General features: G+C 40.7%; 1 protein-coding gene across 1 annotated transcript; it reads left to right on the top strand.

The window, feature by feature from the left end:
* The first annotated feature begins 15,579 nt into the window (after positions 1-15,579).
* On the top strand, positions 15,580-19,488 carry LOC135213977 (proteasome subunit beta type-2-like). The gene is made up of 5 exons (XM_064248055.1): positions 15,580-15,731; positions 17,332-17,406; positions 17,817-18,010; positions 18,227-18,392; positions 19,224-19,488. Exons 1-5 carry the CDS (start codon positions 15,710-15,712, stop codon positions 19,379-19,381), a joined length of 615 nt encoding a protein of 204 aa, XP_064104125.1. The 5' UTR covers positions 15,580-15,709; the 3' UTR covers positions 19,382-19,488.
* Positions 19,489-25,610: the final 6,122 nt, after the last annotated feature.

The raw sequence follows: 25,610 nt of genomic DNA, 5'->3' as shown, positions 1-25,610 counted from the left end.
CAATCACACTCTCGGTAACGAACGCACAGGGCAAAAATATAATGAAAAGAGTACTTACATTTTTCAATTACACACTTTCGCCCAAAATACATGACTCGGCGCGAGCGCGCCCGCCCTCGGCACCGAGATATAATTCAAGGGTTCAATTCATGAAAAGAGAGGAAATCGCCGCATCTACGGCGATAATTCCATGTTGGTTCATAATTAAGTAATGAAAATGAAAACAGTGTACTTACAGTTTCATTTCAAGTCAAACAAACCATTAGTAGAAAACACAATATAAAACAAAGATAACGACGATGAAGCGGGCAGAGAGCGATGACGAACACGTCCTTCACACCCGCGGCCGAAAGCAAAAAGTGATGTTTTACCTCCCAGTCGCGCGGCGCGCGACTGTCGGACAAGCAGTTAACTACCGTTCTCCCCTTGTTCGAAGCTTACGACCGTTCCAGCTGCCGCTAGCTACTTCCTATTGTTAAAGGACCGATGGTTTGTATTAACGTATCGGACAACTGAATGGAACAAAGGACTGAATATGAATTTTACCATTGCTATTCTTATTGCTCTGTTACTATACTATTTTTCTATTAGTTTAACATCGACTCAGTTCACTGGTAAGGTGAACTATTATTTGTATATCATTAACATATTGTCTAAAGTAGTGATTAGAAAATTATGAACATTGGCATCCAATAGCTCGACCATTCACATCCGTCGTTACAAGACATCAGGCTCCATTGCTGTGTTTACCCGACCATTATCATGAAACAGAAGGGGACGGGGTATAGGAATACTTTGAGGCAACTGTACCATCCAGCAATATGAATCCTTGGTCAAGAGAATTATTTCTAAAAAGCTTAACTTGATGTAGAGCATTGGATTAATAAAGGACCTTCCTTGTGGTTGCTAAGGCGAGGTTGAGTTGACGTCTCGCTCTCGACTGGCAGAGGCTTTATTTTTTTGGGTCAGTGCTGACAAGGCCTCCTATATATACTCTTTGGAACCTTGAGTTGAAACAATATTAACAAAATAGTAATGAAAGAACAAAGCTTTTCACAATAAAACTTAGCACAAATGATTATAAAAATCATTCGTCATTGCGGTGATACACAGCTAACTTGATGTAGAGGGAGGTAGCGTTTATATTTTTTAGGAATAATGAATGAATGATTTTAAGTTATCGTGCGTCGTGGTATTGTTGATGAGAGAAGAAGAGGCAGTAAAATCCTTACTATAATATGTACATAAAAGCAGTACCAAATCACATAAAAAATGATATTTCATAATAAATTTAACATAAAGATAAAACATGAAAACAAATGCAACACGGTAAAAAAAAAAAAAAAACGCTTGTTTCAAGTCAGTGTTTGGTGCACTGAGAGAGAGAGAGAGAGAGAGAGAGAGAGAGAGAGAGAGAGAGAGAGAGAGAGAACGGCTCTGCTTACCATTGATTTATTAGCTGATCTGGATGATTATTCCCCCATTTCTTTCACTTATACTCGATCTGCCCAAATCACTTTTATTTTTGTTACGGTAAAAAACCAATCTAGTGATAATTGCTTTTTACGATATTTTTACTACTGTAATAAACAAACTGGCGCCACTTTCAGCTTCTGCCTCATGCCTTCGATTGTTTGTTTAAACGGCTTTCCTTGTGAAAAGTTATTTTATTTCTCTTTCTTTTCTTGCATTTTGACTTATTACTTATTTTTTTGTAAAATCCTCATGCTTGTTTTAAAAGTCTGCCGTTTGCCAACAGTAAGTTGATGTATTGTGACATAATTCATCTATTTCGTGCAATTAAGAACCAAGTAAACACGCTGATTTTACCAAACAGTTCATGTAAATCGTACACAGGAAAAATGACAATTTGTCGAAAATTGCATTTTTCCTAACTATACAAACCTGAGGTCCTTTAACAATAGGAAGGTAACTAGCGGCAGCTGGGACGGTCGTAAGCTTCGAACAAGGGGAGACGGTAGTAACTGCTTGTCCGATCGTGCGCGCGCTCCGCGCGCCCGAGAGGTGAAGAATCACTTTGCTTTAGGCCCATGCAAACAGTTGCAGAGTGAGGGGTGGCATGAGGTGGGACTATATGTAAAGGACCTCAGGTTTGTATAGTTAGGAAAAAATGCAATTTTCGACAAATTGTCATTTGTTCCGATACGTAATACAAACCCTCGTCCTTTAACAATAGGAAGACTCACTTCTTGGTGGGAGGAATCTGAGTCTTTTTGGTGAACAGACTGGTGTTCGTCCAACCCTGGAGTGCCTCCCTGGTCGTAAGAGCAAGGGAGGGATCCAAACCTCTGTCGATTGATCGGGGTGTGCACCGCAGGATCAATGGTCAGACCTCTGGGCCAAGTACTAAGAGAGAGGCAAGCGTATCTCTTCGTACCAGCAAGCAAGAACTTGTTCCTGTTTGCAAGAGACAATCATAAAATGATGGGTTTGTCTCAAATTGGCATCCACTTCCTCCCCCTTGTTGGAGGAAGTGGTGGATATTTACTCCTATCCCTACTGAAAGGGATAGGATGGTGCTCTATTGAGTAGCTCACCTGCATCTCGTCCTTACCCAGCAGGGTGACGACCGTGTCCCTCTACCCAGAGGTAGAGGAAAGAAAAAGATGGGAAGAGGAGCCAGTCACACTCTCATTCCTCATCCATTCTTACGGTCACACCAGGACTCGATGCTGTTCAGCCTGCGAGGGGTCTGGGGTTAACTACACAACGTGTTGAGCAACCACCACGGTTCCCAAGGAAAAAGATCCAAGGAACTGTGGGCAATATCCTGAAGGTAGAAGGAGGGGTGCATGCGGTATCGGTTGGACCAGGCGCCTGCCTTCATTACCTGCGCCCACAGAGAAGTTCTTGCGGAACGCGAGATGAATGATGAAGAGGCGTCCACACTCATCCTGGTGTCGAGTTTCTTCAGACAGCTCCGTCGCGCCTTCACAGGACAAAGCAGCATAGCCTTCGTATCGGAGGCGGTGACGTCCATTAGGGAGGGTATTGTGAAGGACTCGAACCAAGCGTCAGTTACCGAAGGGTTCTGAGTCTTCGCTACGAAGATCGGTACGAAATCGAGCGTCACAAATCCCCATCCCTTTGTGCTTGACTTCTCAAGAGAAGTCATGCAGTTACCTAAGACGAAAAGAAGGGAATAGTCGTATGACCTATCCCTCTTCTCGACTTTGGTTATGTACAGTACTCATACTGACAAGCTATTAAGACGAAGTAATGATTGCTCTGGAACAACCGAACTAAGTCCACAGCATAGTTCGTAACTGACTCGGGCGCTCTGACAGCTGCCGACTGACTGGTTCGGAATCAGTAGAGGCAATTTGTCCAAGCATCCGGGTAAGTCACGTGACCTTCGCCCTTTAAAGAGTTATGCTGAGAGACCAAACAAATAAAATATTTGTTAGTCACCATGCCGGACGGCGCGGCGATGATTCTCTTAATGCATAAGCTCAAAAGGCGAAAGTCAATTGCCTTCAAAAGACCGAGGTCCCTGATGGCAAGAAAATCTCATAGACGTTGAATCTCAGCTTAAGGAGAAACAACACTATGTGACGTTGAAGACGAAGGTAGGCAATGAATGCAACCTACGTCTTCCAGCTGAATCGAGAGAAGGAATCTCAAGATTCTAAACCTGTGCTTACAAATGACTGAAAACGCTAACCGCCATTTCATTGCTGTCCGTTGTGCAATGAAGCGGGCGTTCGTTCTTCAGTAATGAAACACAGGGGAGAGCCGCCTGAAGAACTGCTTCTCATGGGCTGAACGTTTGGAAGTAGAGCTGGCAGGTGTGGGAGTAGGCGATGTCTTTCAATACATCTGCTAATCCGGGGTGAACAATGAACAATTGCACACCTCCGAATACAAGATATTTTGAGGACAAACTCAGATTCCGCAAAAATCATTCGCATTATCGAGATACGATGCAGCAAGAGACTATTACAGAATTCTGTTACCATGCGGTAAACAGAAAGATGAGAGTCGAATAGATATCTCTGTTTAAAATTCTCGCAATACCGAAGACGATGAATACTAGCGTCACAGCAGTAGATGGTCATTCATGTATGCGAGAATCCCCGTTAATCAAGAGACTTAAGTCCGTGATTGTTGGGCAGAGTACGGTTGGTATTCAATCAAAGCAGGTGAGAAAGACATAACCAACCGTCCATCTCAAAGCGGCAGCTGTACTGAATTGCCTCGGGCAATTCAATACGCAGTAGCTGTCCGCTGACTCGTCATCCTGAGTTGCCAAGTAATCTTTCCACGAAGGAATGCGTTCGGCTAGAACCACCGAGCATAAAAAGATATGCTCGAGCAATTCTATTTATGCGAAACGAATTTCGGTAAATATAAAAGCTTAAATGGTGTTGTTGTGACAACACCATAAGTATATAAAATTGAAACTGGAAACTCCTGGGAGGTTGCAGGCAACCCGAGTTGCAGTTCAATTAGAATACTTTTCGTCTAAGTCGCAATCCGTAGAATAACCAGGATATGCGCCACCTACCCCTCGGACCATTCAACTGCTTAGCAGAATCATGTCGCGAGGTTAATATACGTAGTATATTTGTAGGATTCTGAACAACGATCTCCATCCTAAATTCTTTCCTTCAAGAAAACAAAATAAGGATTGGAGATCGACCACCTTCGGTCTCTATCAAAGAGAGTGAAGAAGTCTTCCTCGAAGGAAAGCTTCAATGGTGAACAGAATACTACAGAATACTAAGACGATAGTTCAAGCCAAAAACTGGATATTCCCGTCCGTTCTTCTCTATTCCAGGTGGTCCGGCATACTGTGAGATAGACTTCTCAGCAGCAAGTCGTTCTCTATTCCAGGTTGGTCGCCTACTGTGAGATAGTCTTCTTTCAGCAGCAGTCTTCTTCCTAATGCTAGAAAAAATTCCAGGAATTCGAGCATAGGCGAGGTTCCCGATTATCGTGTAACATATCGGGGATTCTCGTCTCGCTCACTTTGGACCGTGGTCTCGCCTAAGTGTTTGGAGATCATAAGAAAACTCTAACACTCTGAATGCGGCTAGAAATTCCGTAGAATTCTAATCAGTCTGCGAAACCCCCACCGAATTCGTCAAACGATATCGGCTGGTGGTCCTCTCGATTCCCGTAGAAAACGAGAATGGGGCAGGATCCCTCCTCAACGACCGGGGGCTTACGTCAGGTAGGACCCGAAGTCCCCCCTGGTAGCGCAGTCCCCAACGTGGGATCCTACAGAGAAATCTCTGTAGGATCCTTCATTCCCCTTTCCCTCGTAGCCGTAAGGAGAGAAGGGATAATGGGGGAGGAATTGGATACTCGCTCGCCTTCCCAGTGGAACTAGCAGTTGGAGAAGAGTAGGAGCAGCCATCGCCTTGCGGCGATGGTCTCTAGAGTCTGGGAAAACGTATCGTCAGGAGAAAACGTTTTCCCGAGGAGGGTTACGAACTCGTCACTGTAGGTAAGGGTCTGCCGCCACTGTGAACGTCGTCTGGGTGGGGCTGATCGACACCTGAACAGGAGAGAGCCGATACCGTCCTCCGACTCATTCCAGTCCTCGTCGAGGTCGAAACCTCTCAGGTAGGGACCCGAAGGTAGTATTTAAATATACGGTGTTCCGAAGAATACACCGTAGAAACGCCCGCTGGGGGTCGCAGTAGAGGAGGTGGAAGTAGCTGATCGACCGGCCAGAACAAACTGAGAGAGCCTTCTTGTCCGGAGACGAGAGACTCTGGTTCAAGACAGAATCGGCAAGCTCCGATCGCGGCAAACCCACCGTCGGTTTGGGTTCCCTCTCGGGCCCCAAAACGACTCGAGCAGAGACATGGGCTCTGCTGGTGGGAGCGGCGATCCTTCCCCCAGGTCGTTGTGCTGACGAATCAGTGCAATAACCTGGGTAAAGTTACTCTGAATCTCGGAAGTTACAGCGTCTTGAGGAGTAGGACCGTCCAGTCCCTCCAACAAGAGCAGCTCCCAGGACCCTCCTCCTTCAGAAGAAGGACCAGCAACAGATCCCTGACGGTTGCCTCCAATCACTTGCGCGTAGTCCCGGTTGGTCCTAAGACCAACCTGGCAACGTGCGGCGTCGTGACGGGATCGTGAGCGGCGCATCTCTCACGGTCACTCCTATATACCTCGCTCTTCCTGGCGTATGCCGAGGAAGTTGAAGGTATCGGAGAGACAGAACCGACGCTACCGCCTCCCCCCCTGACGGTCGCCTCCAATCACTTGCGCGTACGTCCTGGTTGGTCCTAAGACCATACGTGGCACGTGCGGCGTCGTGACGGGATCGTGAGCGGCGCACCTCTCACGATCACTCCTAGCTACCTCGCTCTTCCGGTGTAGCCCGAGGAAGTTGAAGGTAGTGGAGAGACAGACCTGACGCTCCCCCCCCGCCTCGCTGGCAGGACCAGCGTACGTGGGTGGGGGGCTGCAGCCGATCACCAACCCGCGGTGGGGATCGATCTGCAGGCCTGGCCGTGCCGCTCACCTGTGGCTGAGCGGCTCGACTGAGCACGTCGACCCCGGTCCCGTGCGTCAGACGAGCTGCTGCTGGTCACCGTATCCGCCCGGTCCCTGTGGGAGCGGCGGTCAGGTGACCTGCAGAGCTCGCTTTCGCCGTGAGACCGGTGAGCGTCCTCGCGGAACGTCAAAACCGCTGGTACCCAGCCGAGGCTGGGTACCGTCGGTCGAGGGGACGTGGGCGGGGAGGACCTCTTCCCAGCCTCACCCAGTGGCCGGTCAGGAGACCGTCACGTTCCACCCGAGGTACCGGCTGGTCGCTGCGAGAGCGGCCGCTGGCCTGGCGAGAGTTCACCTGAGCGGCTCTCGACAGTCTTCTGCTCCGTGCCTCGGTCATGACGCTGAGCGAAACTCAGGCGTCTTAACTTTGGCTGCACGGTCACCCCCGAAGGAGATCGTACACTCGGAACTTCTCGCGGACGAGAAACCGAGCGGTACCTGGCTTAGCAGCAGAGCTGCCAAGACCAGGCGAGGGTGTACCAGCGGTAGCCAGCACACCCTTGGTCCCCGTCTTCTTCTTCTTCTCAGAAGGGGAGACGGGTGCCCCGTTCCCGAAGGAAACAGGAGGACCAGCAGAAGAACCCCCCCGTCACACCGGAGTGTGACGAGCCCTTCGAAGTTCCCGAAGGAGTCTTCTTAGGGGAATAACAAAACCCGGTCACCAGCTGGTCGCTGCGAGAGCGGCCGCTGGCCTGGCGAGAGTCACCTGAGCGGTTCTCGCCAGCCTTCTGCTCCGTGCCGTGGTCTTGGCGCCGAGCGAACTCTGGCGCCGAAACTTTGGCTGCACGGTCTCCCGAGGGAGAGCGTACACTCAGGATCTCCCGCGAACGAGAGACCGAGCCGGAACCTGGCGTAGCGGCATCGCCGCTAGCACCAGGCGAGGAAGTACCAGAGCTAACCGATACTCCTCTGGTCCCCGTCTATCTCTTCCTTACGGAAGGGGAGACGGGCCCCGCTCCCGAAGGAGCAGGAGGACCAGCCGAAGGACCCCCCGTCCCACCGAGGTGGGACGGGCCCTTAGAAGTTCCCGAAGGAGACTTCTTAGGGGGGGGAGGCAGCCTTCTTCTTCTTCGGCTTATGGGCCTTAGAAGTCGAAGGGGGAAGAGCAGCAACAGACGAAGACGAAGATGACACCTTCCTCTTCTTCGTCAGCTCACGCAGGACAGTCGTCAGGTCCTCCATCCAGGCCGGAGTCGGGCCTATTGCCGAAGCAACACGGCCGACTTCACCTGTCCGGAAGGACCTGGGACTGGGGAAGACACACCATGGGCAGGACCAGCATGGACAGGCGCAGGAACCAGGAGCGACAGGAACAGCAACCAGCTCAGGAGCGGCAGGAACAGCGGCAGCGGTAAACACAGAAGGGACAGCCAAGCCAGTAGCGGGAACCACATCAGCGACTAGGTTACGGCAGGGCCCAGCCATCGCCTCGTAGAATCATCGGCAGCCAGCGTGGTACTGGCGGCCGGTCCAGGGGCGAGCTGCTGGAACAGCGGAAGTCTGGGGCAGGCAACACGAAGAAAACACAGGCGGCGGCGGCATACCCCTCCTCGGTACGGCGGCTGACCGGCCCTAGAAGCGGCAATGAACGGCCGGTCACCGACACATCATGGGGTGAGTGTAGACCAGCGGGGGGAAGCAGCATAAGCGGCCGTGAAGGTTGTAGTGGAGACCACTCCAAGGTCACCGCCAAGACCTCCCTAGACGCTGCAGCAGATCGTGGATGCTAGGCACGCCCTGCAGCCGCAGTGGTCCATACCTGTCCAAGGTCGTCTCCCACGGATGTAGCACCTGCGGTAGCACAGACAGATTAGTAAGAGGGGTTCCCTCACGCACGGGGGGGGGAGACATGCCCCACCCCCCCCGAACGGAAGGAAGACCCCAAAAACAAAATACGAGGAAGCTGAGCGGGGGGGGCAGGAAAGAAGACGAAGAATCGGATACCAAGGGGGAGTCGCGGGAGAGCTTTCCGACGACTTCCTGGCAGAACCTTCGCTTCCCCTACCCCCGCACAGCAGTGAAAAGTAATATGAAAATGAAAACAGAATACTGCACTTGCGATTCACTTCATAGAACTTAAAGGGGGAAAAATCAATTCCCGGTAAGAGCGGAAACTTGATCCATAATAATATGATGCTAACATAAATATATATGAAAATGAACAATACTGCACTTGCTATTTTCACTTTCACAGCAATAAATCGTAAGGATTAATTCCCGGGTAAGAGCGGAAATTGATCCAAAATTAAATTTGATGCAATTAATAAATGAAAATGAAAAGAAAACTGCATTGCGAATCCACTTTTCATTGCATTCTATTCATACAAAATAAGAGGCTCTTGCCGAGCGCAATCAAGCTCTCGGCAACGAACGCACAGGGCAAAAATATAATGAAAAAGAGTACTTACATCTTTCAATTACACACTTTCGCCCAAAATACATGACTCGGCGCGAGTGCGCCCGCCCTCGGCACCGAGACACAATTCAAGGGTTCAATTCATGAAAAGAGCGGAAATCGCCGTCTCTACGGCGAATAGCTCCATGTTGATTCATAATTAAGTAATGAAAATGAAAACAGTGTACTTACAGTTTCATTTTCAAGTCAAACAAACCATTAGTAGAAAACCCAATATAAACAAAGCATACGACGATGAAGCGGGCAGAGAGCGATGACGAACACGTCCTTCACACCCGCGGCCGAAAGCAAAAGTGATTCTTCACCTCTCGGGCGCGCGGGCGCGCGCACGATCGGACAAGCAGTTAACTACCGTTCTCCCCTTGTTCGAAGCTTACGACCGTCCCAGCTGCCGCTAGTTACCTTCCTATTGTTAAAGGACCGAGGGTTTGTATTACGTATCGGAACAAATAAAATTTAGAAAATTCTACTTCATATAACGTACTGTTTCATTACTTTACACTCTTAATTTAACTTTTGAACACATTAATAATAGAAAAAATGTGAAATGGGGGACTCTTTGGGTGGCTGGAATGAATTATCCTGATTCCCTTTATTTCTTATGGGATATTTGGTTTTTATATTTCGAACAAATCGTACTTCAAACAGCCTTCTGGAATGGATTAAGTTTGAAATACGAGGTACTACTGTATATTCATCAGACTTATTTCCGGTTAACGGCACCGATCTGGACAGAGGAAATGTGACTCTAAAAATGCAAAATAATCAATATTTGAAAGTTTTTTTTATGAAAAATGCAGTAGAAATGCAGTTTACATAGTTTTTAATACATTCAAAGCATTAAAAGTAAGGTTTTCCTGGGATTTTTATGATTTCCGGCTTACAACGACACGCCTCAAAAACGGAACCCCATCGTAAGCCAGGGACTGCCTGTACATCCAAATCCTATTATCACAGATTTAACTTTTTTTATAAACATAGCAACCAACAGAAGTGACACAAGATTATCAAGCAATCATCCCTTTTCCTAGCAGTTTTCCCTTTCTCCTATTTTACATATATCTTTTCCATTTTTTATTCATGATAACATTCAACAGCATTTGAGGTGGTCATTATAGTTTTAATTTTTTTAATGTTATCATTTTATCTAAATTCTTGAGTGTTTTGAGATATGGCCTGAATTATACATATCACTCAGTTTACGCATTAGAGAGACAATAAAATATCTATTATTCATGTACAGCTTGCTAAAACATCTCTGAATGGCAACCATTTTGTAAATGCTATGGCTAGAGGCAAATATAGGTGCAATGGCATTTAGGTTATTAGCATCAAGAGTGCTCCTTAAATCACTAAGTTTTTATTCAAAAGAAAAGGCTTCACTAACAACTAGTCTTCTTCAACCGACATAATGTCAAATCTTAAAATAGCAGGCTCTGTTATAACATAATGTCTGTTTAGATAAAAAGCTTTAAAACAAAATCCCCTATAAATATTACCTTCCTTTTTGCGCTGCTTGGCACTAATCGTTCATTGACAGCTTGGCTGAAGAAACTTGCTTCTCTTTCATCCGCAAAATTAAGACCTATCATTTGTTCCTGAAAAGAAAACTTAATTAGTACAATAACTCATTTCCCGGAGCTCTTAAAAATACTGTGCAAACGCTTTTGCAAAAGATGACTGTTCTTTAGCCTCTACTGACATTTATATGCAATATCAATATATGAGATCAATGAATATATCGATTATTAATCTAAAATAGAGAATTATCAATGCTAATTCCAGAATACTGCAATGATGATTATGGTTAATGCAAGGAAATGAAGGTAAACTACGTATTTGATGGACATTTCTTCTCCTCTCAAAATTCAAAGAACCTTCTCATATACAAAAATTCTGGTTTAGCAAAGCAATCATTAGCATTTATGCTTGATCATGCCAACACTCAAAACTAAGACTACCACACATAAAACTGTTCTATCACTAACCTAATTAAATTACAAATTACTTTCACAACTCCTAAGTTTTCCTAAACGAAAAGGTCAAATGCCCAATACATCACAGAATGGTGACCCAAGCAAATCAAAACATTTCATACAGTAACCGATAGAAAATTCAAAACACCTAAATCAGTTTTAAAAGAAATATCATTTTATTTTATTATATTTATCCTTGCTTCAAATTGGTGGAAAAAAGGCTTTGAGAAGGTATATGTAAACTGAGTGTACAATTCTTGCTCGAAAACACGTGACCCTGCAACACATCATACACTGAAAAGAAAACATACGCTATATTTTCCATCTCTAGGACATCATGCAACAGGGTTGTGGCTTGTCCTGTGCCTCTGCTGATAGTAACCTTTAAAACTTTCATGCCAGGCCAATGCACTGCTCTCTCTTTTTACTTTTCATCTGTTCTGCCTGATCTTTTTCACCTTTCATTTAATAATAAATTCTTTGGCCCAGCTACATAACCAAGAACTGACACAGTGGTCTGGTTAAAGAATTTTAGAATGAGATAAATTACATGAGGTTTCCTAACTTGAAACTAATCATCAGAACCACAGTCAAATTGTATGTCAGGTATTCTTTCTATAAATTTAAGAAGGAATTTCTAAAGAAACTAGTAAGTTTCATGATTAGGTCTCAATTTTTCCTCAAATTTTAGAAAGAAACATCATTACCTGAATGTAATATGACCGTCGTACATTGTCCTGGTAACGTAATGGCTCCGCAGTGCGTTTACGCCACGTATTGTGATGAGGCCCTTCAGTCCCAAAAACTTGCACGACGGTAGTGCTGAGAGTCTGTGAACAATATATAGTAAGTAAATATTACCTACTTAAAGATATTAATATGGAAAACTAAAGACCCACCTTGCAAAGATATTTCATATTAGAAAATATAAAGACAGGTGTGCCAACAGCTCTGTTGTAATCTACATTAAAAAAAAGAACTTGTTACTTATACAAAGCAGCATTTACTGTTAATACCAATGACTGTCAAAATAATGGAAACATTTCAAGAATGCAAGATTTAAACTTAATAATTAATGGTTCCATGACAAACAAAAATCTTTCTTTATCAATTAGAGAAGTAAATATGAAATTCTACACCTAATTAAAAAGCTGTATATAGTACACCACTTCACCTCTCTACCCAATGTAATGCACAGACACCATAATTTACTTTTAAAGGCAAATGATAAAACAACCAGTTAATTCTTCAGAAAATGTTACTATAAAACTATAAAAAGGAAAAATAGTTCTTCAAATGTAATTATACAACCTCCCTTCAAGGAAGAAAATATCATCAGCAATCCTCAGAAATACGACTAATGCTCATCATGAACTTTCACTTTTAACAGGCATTAATTGCCCAAGGCCAATTAAACTTGGAAACCAGTCAATAAAGTTACAAGAAAGGTAAAACATATAAATGCATTTGGCAGCTGTTATGTCTGTTTGCATAGAATCCATAAGAATCTGACATAGAAAAGTTTACTTTTTAAACTACTGACTAGGAAAAGTAAATTCTAATTTTGGGTGGTTGAAATAATTAAGAGAAAAAAATTCATGAACAGTCTGCAAAAACAATATAGCTATACCAAAAATGCATTGCATACTATACCTGACAACGAGGTCCAAGAGCTTGAAAACAACTTCGTTTTTCTTCGCGCGACAGAAGAGTAGACGGCTTGTTGGTCGGAGAAGGTTTCCTCGAACTCATCTTGGCAATATTTTCAAATGCTCTGGTTATATCATCTGCAACAATATTAAGCATACTAACATAAAAATATCTTCTGGGAAAATGAAAGAAACAAAAACAGCTGTTCCGTACACACATATTGTAATCTTAACAAATCTCACTTCACCAGAATACTCATATGGTACAATGCTAATTCATATTGCATCACTTGAACTTTTCTTTATATTTGTTGACTTGAAATAACGTAGTTTCTGAGATAATAGTGTGCAAATTTTAGCAACTTTAGTGATGAACCTTTTGCCTAGTCTTCTCCTACCACTGAACAGCACTGTGAAGCTTGCATTATATAATTTTAATCAAAAAAAGCAGTGTAAATTATAAGGTAAAAAAGATGTAAAACCACACATACTAACCATAATTTGCAATTCATTTACTGTTCATTGTATTTATCGCATCAAAAAAATGCCATGAAATGAAACAACTGGATGAATTATCTAATATGTGAAAGGGTTTAATCTTTAACAACCCTTAAAAACCCTAGGATACGAGTAGGTACTAGTCTAGTAGGCTATAATCAGTTTTTCGACCTTGCCTAGGCTACCACCAACCAATAACCCTTCCTTAACTTAATACAGTTAATCCTGCATTCTTAAATACAATAATTCATTAATAATTAGCCTATAATACAAATAATTAACTTGGCTTATTAAAAAAAAAAACCAAACTGGTTAACGTATCCTATCCTAGGTTAACTGGGGTAAGGTCAAATTGGTTTACGCCCTGGCATGTGCCTTTCTACTAGCTATTTAGCTGTCAAGCAAATACCTAATATAGACAGTATTCTATCAAATAACTGAATATACATCACTTCCAGAATATAATCTATTATCCATTAAACACAAGAAAAATACGGCAGGAGATAATTCAAGTAGATACTGTACCAGTGAGATTCAGTTTTCCAATAAATGTCTCTTGACACTTCACATATTTCGTTTGTTTACATTGACACTGACGTCATCAACTTTGACACCATTCTCTATAACACTTTTGGGATTTTATTGATTTTAACGTCTTATTAAACGTGCAATTTTATATTAATATAAAATAAAGAGGTTTAATATACAATATTTATAATTTCAGCTTATAATTAATGATAAATTGTTATTAAGATATGACTAAAGAGACAAAACTTACGCATCAAAAAGTTCATTTTGCGCTCGCAAGCTCGCCAGAACTACCTGCTATAAGTATGGCTTCTTAGGGTGTCGATCACATAGCTTCCGGTGACGTCATAGGAAGAGATAAATCTTACGACGCAGGATTTTACCAGTTTGGTAGAGCTCTCTTTATCAGTTTCTTATCAGTGTGCTAACTTCATCTTTCGTCAACTTCAGCCTATAAACAGAATAAAAAGCAATAATTAATCCCCCTTTTTTATATTTGTGCACTTTTGCCTTTCCATATTCGCTTAAGACTCCAACTTTAAATTTGTTTGTTGTTTCCAAATGAAGTCTGCGCATTGAGTTATTTTCAACTCACCTTGTACACTGTATATGCCTCTTAAATATAAATATATGTACCATATTTATTTCAAGGAAAGAGACGTCTTGATTTAAACAAATAAAAACCAGCACTTGCACTAACCATTTCTGATTTAATAATGACAGTCGGATTTCGAGCAGACACTATCTTCATTACGTTTGATAAAAAAAAATTTTTCAGTGAAAAAAAAAATACAAAAACATGTTTTGAACATCCACGTACCATAACAGTTGATTAGAAGTTCCGTCAGAGATAATATGATTTTTGTAGACCAATCGGGGGAAAAGCAGAGGAAATAATTAAGAAAAGGAATCCAGCATCTGTAAATGAAAAAAGCAAGAAATAAGAAACCAAAGAACTTAAAAAGAATGTACATTTAACTCTCTATCCAGACTACCTTTCGAAATAAGAAAACAAAACTCAGCAATTTTGAGAGTATAAGGATCGGTAACATGTCTTTTAATGCCTAAATCAAGTTGGAGGCTATCGGTAGGTCTACAAAACGAACGCGTTTCCTTCTGATATAGTGTGCTTTTCTAATGGTTTATAAAGCACGTAGAGCAACTTTTCTTCTATTGGTGTTTTCGCTAGGAGACCAAATAATCAACGTATTGCCCTGTCTCCCTACTCTGTATACTATACCCACAAGTATTTGTGCATAGTGTACATCCACCTTCATTTCTTCAAACAGCTTTTGTTTACCCATTCCACACACACACGCACGTTTTCCTTCTTTCCAATGATTCTTATTTATCCATTTAGCAGAGCAATATAACCTACTCACTATGATGTTATCATGAAGACCTCACAAACGATCACAGGATAATTGTTTTTTTACAAGTTTTTTTTCCAGTCTGTTTTATATAAATTTGTGTTAGCAATTACTGGCACGTGCACACAGTCAAAAGTTACGGCGATCTAAAAGGAAGTCTCCTGTCCTGTATAATTTTCTCCAGCTCTGTTAGGGATGATAATCGGACAAAGTTATAAGTAATGTGTTGAAAAGTGACATATCACACTACATGAATATGTTTTCCCCAGGTAGCTTGCCTGCTTCTCCAAGATACTAAATATAGTTTGAATTATGAAAACGCCATCATTTCCCCCTATATTTTATTATATACTTGGTGTGGAATATGTAAGCCAGGTCTCTTTTGTTGTGCATGCAGTTTTAATAGATAGATATCAACTCCATGCTGACCCACAGAGGCAAATGTCCCCTTAAATACAGACTGGAAAACAGATGTTTAGCGGACGAACGGTTGCGTAATATCTATTAATGGCTCCTTTTCCTTATGAATTTAATTTCTTAATTCATTCCCTGCAAAACTTCCAAAGACTTTATCTACTAATTATTTCATTCTTTTTCGTCTTCGCGTTCGAAAGTCGGCGTTCATATCAGGAAGAAGAAGAAAGACTCGACGTCTGTGTTTACGCCGTGCAAGTCATTTCGGTTTATTGTGAGACAAAGTGACTTTTCTACTTGTAGTTTCTGTAAAACGGCCGCAAAATGAGTCTGGAATGCCTTATTGGTAAGAAAACGAGATTTTGATTTATAAAGGAACCTTAATTAAGATGTTTTAGAAGTTTTTAGGGGATAAATAACGCTAAGGTGACTCGGCAACTTCAGCGCTGATGTACCTAGCTGTCTACTATAGCTAGAGCCCCAGACTAGGGTTTTGATAGGGCTAAAGTTAGTTTATTTATGAAGCATAATTAATTATTTACTGGATAATTATGCATATTATTTGCTTATTTTGAGTTTATATATGTTATTTAGCCATTTGAATTCCTCATGGAAGGTTGTTACATTAAACATCGCCTCGGTGTTAGCTAGGCTACCGGCGGGCCAATGGAATACCTTTGTCATAGCCTATCCTAAGGTACTTAATATTTCGTGAAGTAACTTAACCGACTTAGGTTTATGGGTATTAATATTTCGTATAATTAACTTAACCTAGACGGCTTAGGTTTAGAGGTATTGTAAGTTACTGGTGGTCGTTGGGTTGGACTGCGTTAGGTTAGGTTACTAAACTGCCGAATTACCTGTTCATATGACAAGTACACCTTGGCTAGATTAGCTAAATTCTACTTTAACCTGGATAGGTCTAGGGTAAAAAACCGCTTGGTACAGGGGTGGACCATGTACGATCAATGTGTACAACCCCAAAAAGAGTACACTATAACGCGTCCTGACATCGGAGATGGGCATCAGACGCGACTTCTTGTTGGTGAGAAACGGAGCTAAAGACCTCTACTCCGGTGTCAGGACGCGTTATAATGTACTTTCCTTGAGGTTGTACACAGTGATCGTACATGATCCACCCCTGTACCATGCGGTTTTTTACCCTAATACTTCTTATTTTTTAATTTTTACTCCAAGTATAGAGCTTTCCAATTAATTCAAGGTATTAGATTTTGCCAATGCTGATCTTTCTGGTATCTCTTTAATGTTTGGGCACCTATTCCCTTTGCATCTTAGGAAAGGTCAGTGCCCTTGCTCACGGCTAACTACCTATGTCCCTGGCATGCCCTGTCTTGTTCTCTTGGAGCTTGGAGCAACAGGGACAAGTCGGGGAGTGGTGCTGATCTCATGCTTATATAAAAGGCTCTGGTTATGTACCTAGGAAAAATACAAGTTATTTTTGAAAATTTTTTTATGTCTAACTGGACCTTGACTGTTGTGATTTATACAGATATGACTGAATGAATTCTTTTAATTTCATTTCGTAAATTTGTAAATATCTCGGTAAAAATATGTAAAGATAATGACATAATTTAAATCTTTATTAAAATATTCTTGAATATATATTGTAAGTATTTTTAAATACATATTGTATTACTGATAAATCAAGAATTCCGTTTGTGTTTGCTAAATTTAACTATTATATGTATTGGTTACTTTCACAGTTGTTTAATGCATATCGGATTATTTCTGTAATTATTCTATGCAGTATTGGACTAAAACAGTATTCATCCATTAAACTTTCAACTGTGGAACTATCTCAAAATGTAGATGTGGCTTAACCCAGTCAAATGGGACAAAATACATTGTATTGCATATGTCTGTATTAAATGTTGCATGGACCAGTGTAAGACATTTACTAACCTCCATAACCTTTCTCTTTTCAGGACTGAAGTTCAATGACTTCGTGTTATTGGCATCGGACATGAGTCACTTGCAAAGCATTGTCGTACAGAAGTCAGGTGAGAAAGCTTTTTTGATGTGCAAATTGTTCTCTAGAACTGTAATTTAATTAGCCTGTTTTCAGTTGATTTAAAAATTTGTATAGAATTATAACTTTTGTGATTTGAAATTATGATAGCAAAGTTTTGCTCATGTATATATGTAATACTGTGCATTAGTTGTTGACTTTGAACATTACCATTTTGTATTATATTGTGATGGATTTCATGCTAATGCTCTTTTAGGCATGTGATCATTTTCATTCATGGGACATGCATTTACATAAAAAAAGGTGTATGCAAAAATGATTGGTCATTATACAGGTCATGCTCTTCCAGTTTTGTAAATGTGCTTTGGCAAAGCTTGAAATCTTAGGATAAGGACTGGACTTCAAATCCTGATTATCCTCCATTTCTTGTTTTCATTTTAGATGATGATAAAATGTACCAACTTTCAACCCATCTGATAATGGGAGTGTCTGGCGAAGCTGGCGACACGACCCAGTTTGCAGAGTACATTGCCAAAAACATTCAGCTGTACAAGATGCGTAATGGCTATGAACTCAGTCCTTCATCTGCCATTCATTTTACGAGACACACTATCGCCAATCATCTGCGTTCAAGGGTGAGTGTTCCCTATGTACTTGATATTTTCATGACAAACTATTTTTTGTAGCATAACCTCAAAGATTTTTGTTAATGTTACAGAAGTTATGAGCTGTTTAAATTTCTCTTTAAGAGTTAGATTCAGTTTATCTGATGTCTTCCTTACTGGAATGCTGTTGATACTTCTTACATGAGTGCTAAACAGGTTTTTATAATCTTTAATTATAAATTCCAGGAACCTTACTTCGTCAACTCCTTGATGGGCGGCTTCGACCCTAACACAGATACCTCAGTATTGTACTACATGGACTATTTGGGTGCTTGTGTACCTGTAAATCATTATGCATTTGGCTATGGTGGCATGTTTGCACTGGGTATTATGGATCAAAAATATAGACCAGGTGAGTGTAAGGTGATCTTTATGTGTAAGCTAAATCAAACCTCAGAGCCCCTCAATATTACAAGATGATATATTTTGTAACGTTCCTAAATTGTCTAATTGGATAAGCTTTAATTTTTGCATTAGATCCAAACTCAACATTTGCCTGAGGTTGAAAACAATACAGAATTGAGTGCTTTAACTGTTTTAAATTTTAACTGTATTGAAGCAGTATTTTACCTGCTGTAAATGTACCTTTTTATTTGACCTAGTATAGAATACAGTTCAGTGTATAGAGAACTAGTAACCATTTATCTTACTATAATTTAGTTCCTTTACTAATAGAGTAAATGGTTAAGCACTCAAAGTTTCTTTATCTTACAGGAACTCCTATCATGGTTCTATAGATCCTAGCAATATCTATTATTCCAATAGATTTTACATTAATCCTATAGTCATAAAACCCCATAGTGGGGTAGTGCTGTTACTGCACCTCGCATGGGGCACTTATTGGTCTTTGTAGGGTCCCTTCAGCCCTTAGCTGCAATCTCTCATTTATTTTAGTGTACATACCTCTGTTCATATTCTCTTTCTTCTATCTGACTTTCCTCCCTCTGTTAAAATTGTTTCCTAGTGCATCTGCAAGGTTTTCCTTCTGTTGCACCTTTCAAACCTTACTGTCAGTTTCCATTTCAGCGCTGAATGACCTCATAGGTCTCATTACTTGACCTAAATTTGATATTCTATTCTGTTCTAAGGTCATTAAATATAATGTTAAATTTTTATTAGCTATTATTTGACTGACATTCCTAAATTTTTATTAGCTATTATTTGACTGACATTCCCATTGCAGACATGAATGAAAAAGAAGGCCATAATCTCATAAAGCTTTGTGCAAACGAAATCAAGCGGAGATTCATCGTGAACCTACCCAAGATGAGAGTGAGGATGATTTCGAAGGATGGCATCAAGGAGTTGCCTGTCATCGTTGCAGAGGGAGAAGCACCATAGAGTTATTAATGTTTTATTTAAGCTAAAGAATCTCCTAAAGGAGATTTAACTTGTTTTTTTTTTTGTATTCTTTTGCAGAATGATGGTGAATAAAGTATGTTAGTAAATCATGTTTTTCATTTGAACTTCTATGCTTCCTTTTCAGATGTCAAGTTTTGTTTAGGATGAATCTTAACTACTGTTCAAGATAGCTGTATCTTTGCACCAGCAGATGCGACTGGCATTCTAAAATCAAAAGAGGATTGCTTGGCTGACCCATATAACTTGTCTAGTTGACCTGTCCTCCACCATGTGTGTTTTTAATGTTTTACTTCGTCAGATTTATTTGCCTGACTGGACCATATAAAGAGGTGTGCTCTTGATATCGGCAAAGTTCTGTGGTCCAATTCTGAGGCTTAAAATTTCTCCAAGTCACTTTTCTGCACGAGAAGTTTTCAATTTTGCTTAGCCTTCTCTTGGCATGATTGCTCATTCCTGTCACCAGAAGGTATTAAGAATAAGTAGTCCTTGGAGTTTCTGACTTGCTTTGATAAAGCTATCTCAAATGCTTCTTGGGAGGTGTTATCACTTCTGATGATGCTATGCTTTAGAAGAAAGTAGTTGTGCTTTTATCTTCCCTAAAAGGTGTCACTTTCATAGTAGCTGGCAATTGTGACTTCTACTTCCTTACTCCTTCCCACTTTGAGGCACTTAGGGAAGATGGTTCTGCTCAAGAGAACTGATTTCTCGTAGTAGTTCTGGAAGTCTGCTATGAGGTCTGCACCTGCTCCTGCTCCTTTTTTCTCATGAGTTCTTCCTCATGAAGGATTCAGTAAGGTCAAGGCTCCTCTCATCCTTATGAACCGACTTTCAGCAGCTTCTGGTAGGAGGTTGTCTGCATGCCTTTTGTTCCCACAGAAATAGAAACCATCACCTTTTTTTGTAGAATCATCTTTCAGCGCTAGCGGGAAATTGGTTGTTGAAAGCACCGTAACAAGGTAAGCAGATGACGATGGGGTGTGGGAGAGCATATCCTTCAGTCACTGGCCGTTTCACTCATTTTAATGTGGTGGTAAACAGATTTGCTCCAGTTTTTCATCCAGTCTGGTGGTTGAGAGCTTGGAGTGTGTGGATGAATATGTGCTCATTACCATTATGTTGTGCATTGGTTGTGTCATTTTGTTGCCTTGTTGCATTTTTCGCTTTCTATGGGGATAAAACATGAACATTGTTGCAGCAAGGAATGTGGCCTCCCTTGTGCATAACGACTGATCCTTGCTTTTTTTGTGCTTGGAGGGAGCGGGGGAATTCTTTCAGAGGGGTTCTCCTTGCATGGAGTGTGTCATTTGGAATCCGTCCCAGTGGGGTAGGTTTGGGAAAAGGAGGGAGAAGGATGAATGTTGTTCTTTGGCTTCATTACAAAGAAATACTCCTCTGGGGATGCCTCCAAATCTTTTTAGTTCCTTCCTGACTCCACGTTCTATTCCTTGTCCTCATGTAAGTAGTATTACCTCTTCTAGGAGGGCTGACACAAGGACTAAGATACCTGAACATGACCTTTTTCCAGAGAACAGATCAGGTTCTGAAAGAAGGTCTCCATCAGCAGCTGTGTTGCCCTCTTACAACCCAGAGCCTATTTTCTACTTTACAGAATTTATACAGATTTGTTTTTTTTATCAGGTTTTAAAAGCTTGGAATGGTGCAAACATGCAAGAGCATAAAAAATATTCACAAAATGAAGCAAAGAAATCATCCCCTGTCACTAATCACAAGAAATGATTGCGTAAAATTGTTAAAAGAGTGGATAATAGAAACTCAAGAATTCATGACAAGGTCAGACTACAAATGATAAACAGCAAACAACGAAGTGATGCTGGCATAATAACCCCAATTCTTATGTTACCCTTCATGCTTAGCAGTACGCTCGATGAGGACACGGAACACAGAAGTTCCTGTTGAATTCACCCTCTGAACTTGAAGGCAACGGTGAATCAAGGACACCAGTGAAGAGTATCTCTGTCTCCCTCATTTTTCCGAACCCAGGGGGACCTCAGCTTCCCTTAGGTGTTAGTTCTAACTACTAAGCCCTGCGCTGAGCATACTGCCGCCACACCCAAAGAGGTACAACGGAGGTTTCTCTTCTAGCCTGGCTGTCCGCATCTCCGCCTTGACAAGAAATGAAAGAAAAAAGGTAATCTGACAGTGTTTTATGAACTTTAGTTACACGACAAAATCCTACATATTCCAAATAAAAGGACTTCAGCTCTGTTTACTGCCAAGTAAGTAGTTTAATGGACTTTCTAGAAGAACGAAAGCTTATCGGTTAGAATTTTTGCCTATTATTTTTCCTGTGGTTTTTGCTTATATCATGAAGTCACGTGCATCTACTGTGATTTTGTAAGTGCACACACACACACACACACACACATATATATATATATATATATATATATATATATATATATATATATATATATTATGTATATGTATATATATATATATATATGTATAGTATATATATATATATAGATATATATAGATATATATAGTATATATATATATATATATATATGTATATATATATGTATATATATATATGTATATATATAGATATGTATACTAGTATATATAAAGGTTTTTTGCCACGAAGGAAAAAATGAAAAAGCGAGATAGCCAAGTACTTTCTGAATAGGACCGAAAGTACTTGGCTATCTCGCTTTTTTCATTTTTTCCTTTGTGGCAAAAAACCTTTATTTATACATAGCATCACGTTTTTTATACTTCGTGATCAAGTTATTCATATATACACACACACACACACACATATATATATATATATATATAAATATATATATACTATATATAATATATATATAGATATATATATTATATTGTACATGTGCGTATAAACTACAGCCTATAGAGACTTGGCTTAAATAAAAGAGAAGAGGTGTTAATGGTGGAAAAATAAAAATGAAAAGTGTGAATCATTACAGATAAGAATGAACAAAATAAAATGTAACATTTATAGGTAGTACCTACTCTAATCGTTTATTAAGCTGGCCTTTTGACAGCACAGGCTCTTGCTCTTAAAGAAGCACGTGCCATCCAAATAATGAGGACAGTCTTTCGTTAAGATAGCAAAAATAAGAGAAATTCTGGACTGAATTATTAATCTCATTTGCACAGTCAGCAAGATTTCTTTTTGATGAATTTGCATTACTCATAAAATAAATGAGAATAGACAAAAGAAACATCTGATGCGCAGCAGACCAAAGCAACATTGTCGCCAATTTTGTAAAATGCGTCGCATCAAGACCAAGTTGTCGTTTATCGCTGTAAAATGTTCCAGACACTGTAGGAGTTAATCTCCCGTGAGAATAGTACAAAGTAAACCGCCCTTAGTTCCTTCTTCCCTACCTCGAGTTCTGGCCATTATTCTTCTTGTCGTCTTCATTCATAGTGGCGAATGTTTCATCTATCTTTGCACTTTTACTACATCTCTTTGCTACTGCTGTTTGTTATTGTATGAGATATGAGTTATCTTGATCTTTTTTTCCTTGGTTGTTCTCTCCCTCTCTCTCGTATTAAATACGTTATGAGGTTGTTTACTGGTTTAACGAGGAAACGACTATAAAAACACCCTTCCGTTTGACCTCGGAATTAAAACCAGTTACCTCCTCGTTGGAAAACAAGACCGGCGCGAGATGGGATCGCCAACTGCCCACCCACGCTAGACCTACTTTATTTGTTTCACAGGTGTCGTCGGCCATTTATTGCTTTGTTTCTGTAGGCTTATTTATGAGTCGCATATGAATTATATTGTTTTATTGAATGAATAACTGTTGAATTGTTATATCTACGTGCTAGAAAGTTTTTTTTTTAATGATTTTGTGGCTGGTCGTCTCGGATTGAAGCTTTTAACGCATGACGGTTCGTCTGTAACATTACCTGCGTCCGTCAGAGTGGCTGGCTTCGCTAGAGCCTAGAGTCGCCTAGACAGTGTTTTTTATTTGTTTTAGTTGTTTTACATTGTTTAAGAAAGCTGTGATCTAATTCATAATAATTATTATTAGAAAAAAATTAAGTATAGTCTTTTAAAACTCATAACAAAAACAATTTGACGCAAATTCTTATAGAACATCTAGGAGAAGAAGAAGCCTTATTCCCTTAACGAAAGAAAACAGCAGCCACCGGGTGCGCTATCAAGTACAGCAAAGCCGTTACGGAGATGAACGATCACACAGGGGCATCCAATGTGGCAGAAACCCTTCAGAAAATGGAGATTCCAATGACAAGGGCGCATTATAGGCGCGTGTAGGACGTACTCTTATGCAAATTTTCGCTACCATTAGAGATTAATGCCATTGTTGTCTCAAGGACGGATATCTTGAGGTTTAAAAAGCCACATGGAAATGATACCGGTGCTCGAGTGATCAGCGTCAGTTCGACTTTCTCTCTCTCTCTCTCTCTCTCTCTCTCTCTCTCTCTCTCTCTCTCTCTCTCTCTCTCTCTCTCTCTCTCTCTCTCTCTCTCTCAAGAAATCATAAGGCAAATATCCATAGCTGATTTCGGGAAATATTAGCATAATCATTTGCATACCTGTACACACCACACCATACGAGAGAGTAACCATACCTCTCTAGTTGGCAAAAGCTTGCATTGTTATCTGGCGTCGCAAAGTATTATGCGCTGAACTGTTTTGTTTATCGGGCGATTAACCGAACCGCGAGTTTGGACGACTTAGTCATCGTTAAACACGCATGCGTCATCTCCTTCAGGAAGTGACGCATGATAAGTCAGTCAGTCGCTCGTGTCTCGTCGTTATATCTATTATTTTTTATGTAGCTTCACTTCAGCAACGGCCGTGAACGCCAAGATACATCTATTTATTTATCTATCAGGTTCGGTTCACAGAGAAGTTTGTCTTATTCTAAGATACTCGTGGGCTTATAGGCCTACATTTATAAATTCAAGAATGTGGCTGGAAAGGATTATATTTCTCTGCTAAATCTATATTTATAAGTGTATTCTTAGATCTCTATCTCTCAGTTCAAGAATAGGTTGGGGTTTCCTTCTCACATATTTAGCTGTTATAACAAAAATATTAAACGAATGTGACGTTAGATGATTTGGACTTAACTATGTATCATTTTCTGTATCACAGGTCCTCATTTTGTATAAATTCATACTTGAATATGATACTACTTTTTGCCACCATATATTTAATTTCTCATCTACAAAATAACACACACACACAATTTTTTGGCTATAAAATTCTATGTACTACGTGAGAAGACATAAAGATTTGTCGTTGACAGAATATATTGACTTCAAAATCGCCCGTCCGTGAACATAGAATTCAAAACCATAAAATATGATTCTACACAGTTTATTTAAGTAATACGTATAAACTCTCAAATGTATTCACACCGGCTAAACATTAAAAAACGCCGAGTCATTGTTTGTCCTGCACGGTGGGTTAGAGGTAAAAAGGAAGGAGATAAAAAAAAAAAATTTGAAAGAGGAGTCTTAGAGGACGCGAATTCATTGACAATTCAGAACCCGTTGAGTATACTGCAGTAGAGTGTCTGACTGTGTGTGCGTGTACGTACCTACGGGTGTGTAGTTTAGAGTGTAGACGTGCGGAGCATTTTCGTAGTGTATTCCCATAGATCTAGAGGTGTACGACCGTGTGTCTCGAGGCTAAAATAATAGATAGTGAGTAATATTTTAAATTTTATGGTTCAGCTGAACTCTAGCCCGAATTACTTTCATCTTTCGCTTTAAAAGGAAATCCGCTCGAATCTACGCTCGCTGAATGGTTGCAGATTAGTCGTTAAAAAAAAACAGAGAACACTTTACTCCCACTCTTAACCTTCTACAACTTTCTATAACCATTTTTTATTGTCAGTGATATCATTCTCCTCGATATTTAGGGTCAGCTCTTCCTGTGTACGCGAGTGGGTTAGTTTTGAGTGATTATTATGCTCTGATATAAGTGTTACCTGCCAAATTGGTACTTGCAATGTGTGATAAAATACTTTGCAATTGATACTATATGAGAAAAGTATTCACTTTAACCGGGATGTGGAGTAATTTATTCTCTCTTCTTTTTCTTTTTTAATATCTCCCGATACGGTCTATGATTCCTGCAGACTTTCTAGAAGATGCGTTCCTTACAGCCTGCGTTGAGTATGGTTCGCAATAAAGCGATTAAAAAGAATATATAGCTGGTCAAAAGTGGATA

The sequence above is a fragment of the Macrobrachium nipponense genome, chromosome 43 (assembly GCF_015104395.2).
Source record: "Macrobrachium nipponense isolate FS-2020 chromosome 43, ASM1510439v2, whole genome shotgun sequence".
In the NCBI taxonomy this organism is placed as follows: Eukaryota; Metazoa; Arthropoda; class Malacostraca; order Decapoda; family Palaemonidae; genus Macrobrachium; species Macrobrachium nipponense.
The sequence above is the reverse complement of the archived record's forward strand: the minus strand, read 5'-3'. Positions and strand labels throughout refer to the sequence as shown.

Bases quoted from the DNA above. Each gene is read 5' to 3' on its own strand.
- LOC135213977 (XM_064248055.1), top strand. From the start codon at position 15,710: ATGAGTCTGGAATGCCTTATTG. The intron at 15,732-17,331 runs GTAAGAAAACGA...TTCTCTTTTCAG, and splicing joins GAGTCTGGAATGCCTTATTG to GACTGAAGTTCAATGACTTC. The intron at 18,011-18,226 runs GTGAGTGTTCCC...TATAAATTCCAG, and splicing joins CCAATCATCTGCGTTCAAGG to GAACCTTACTTCGTCAACTC.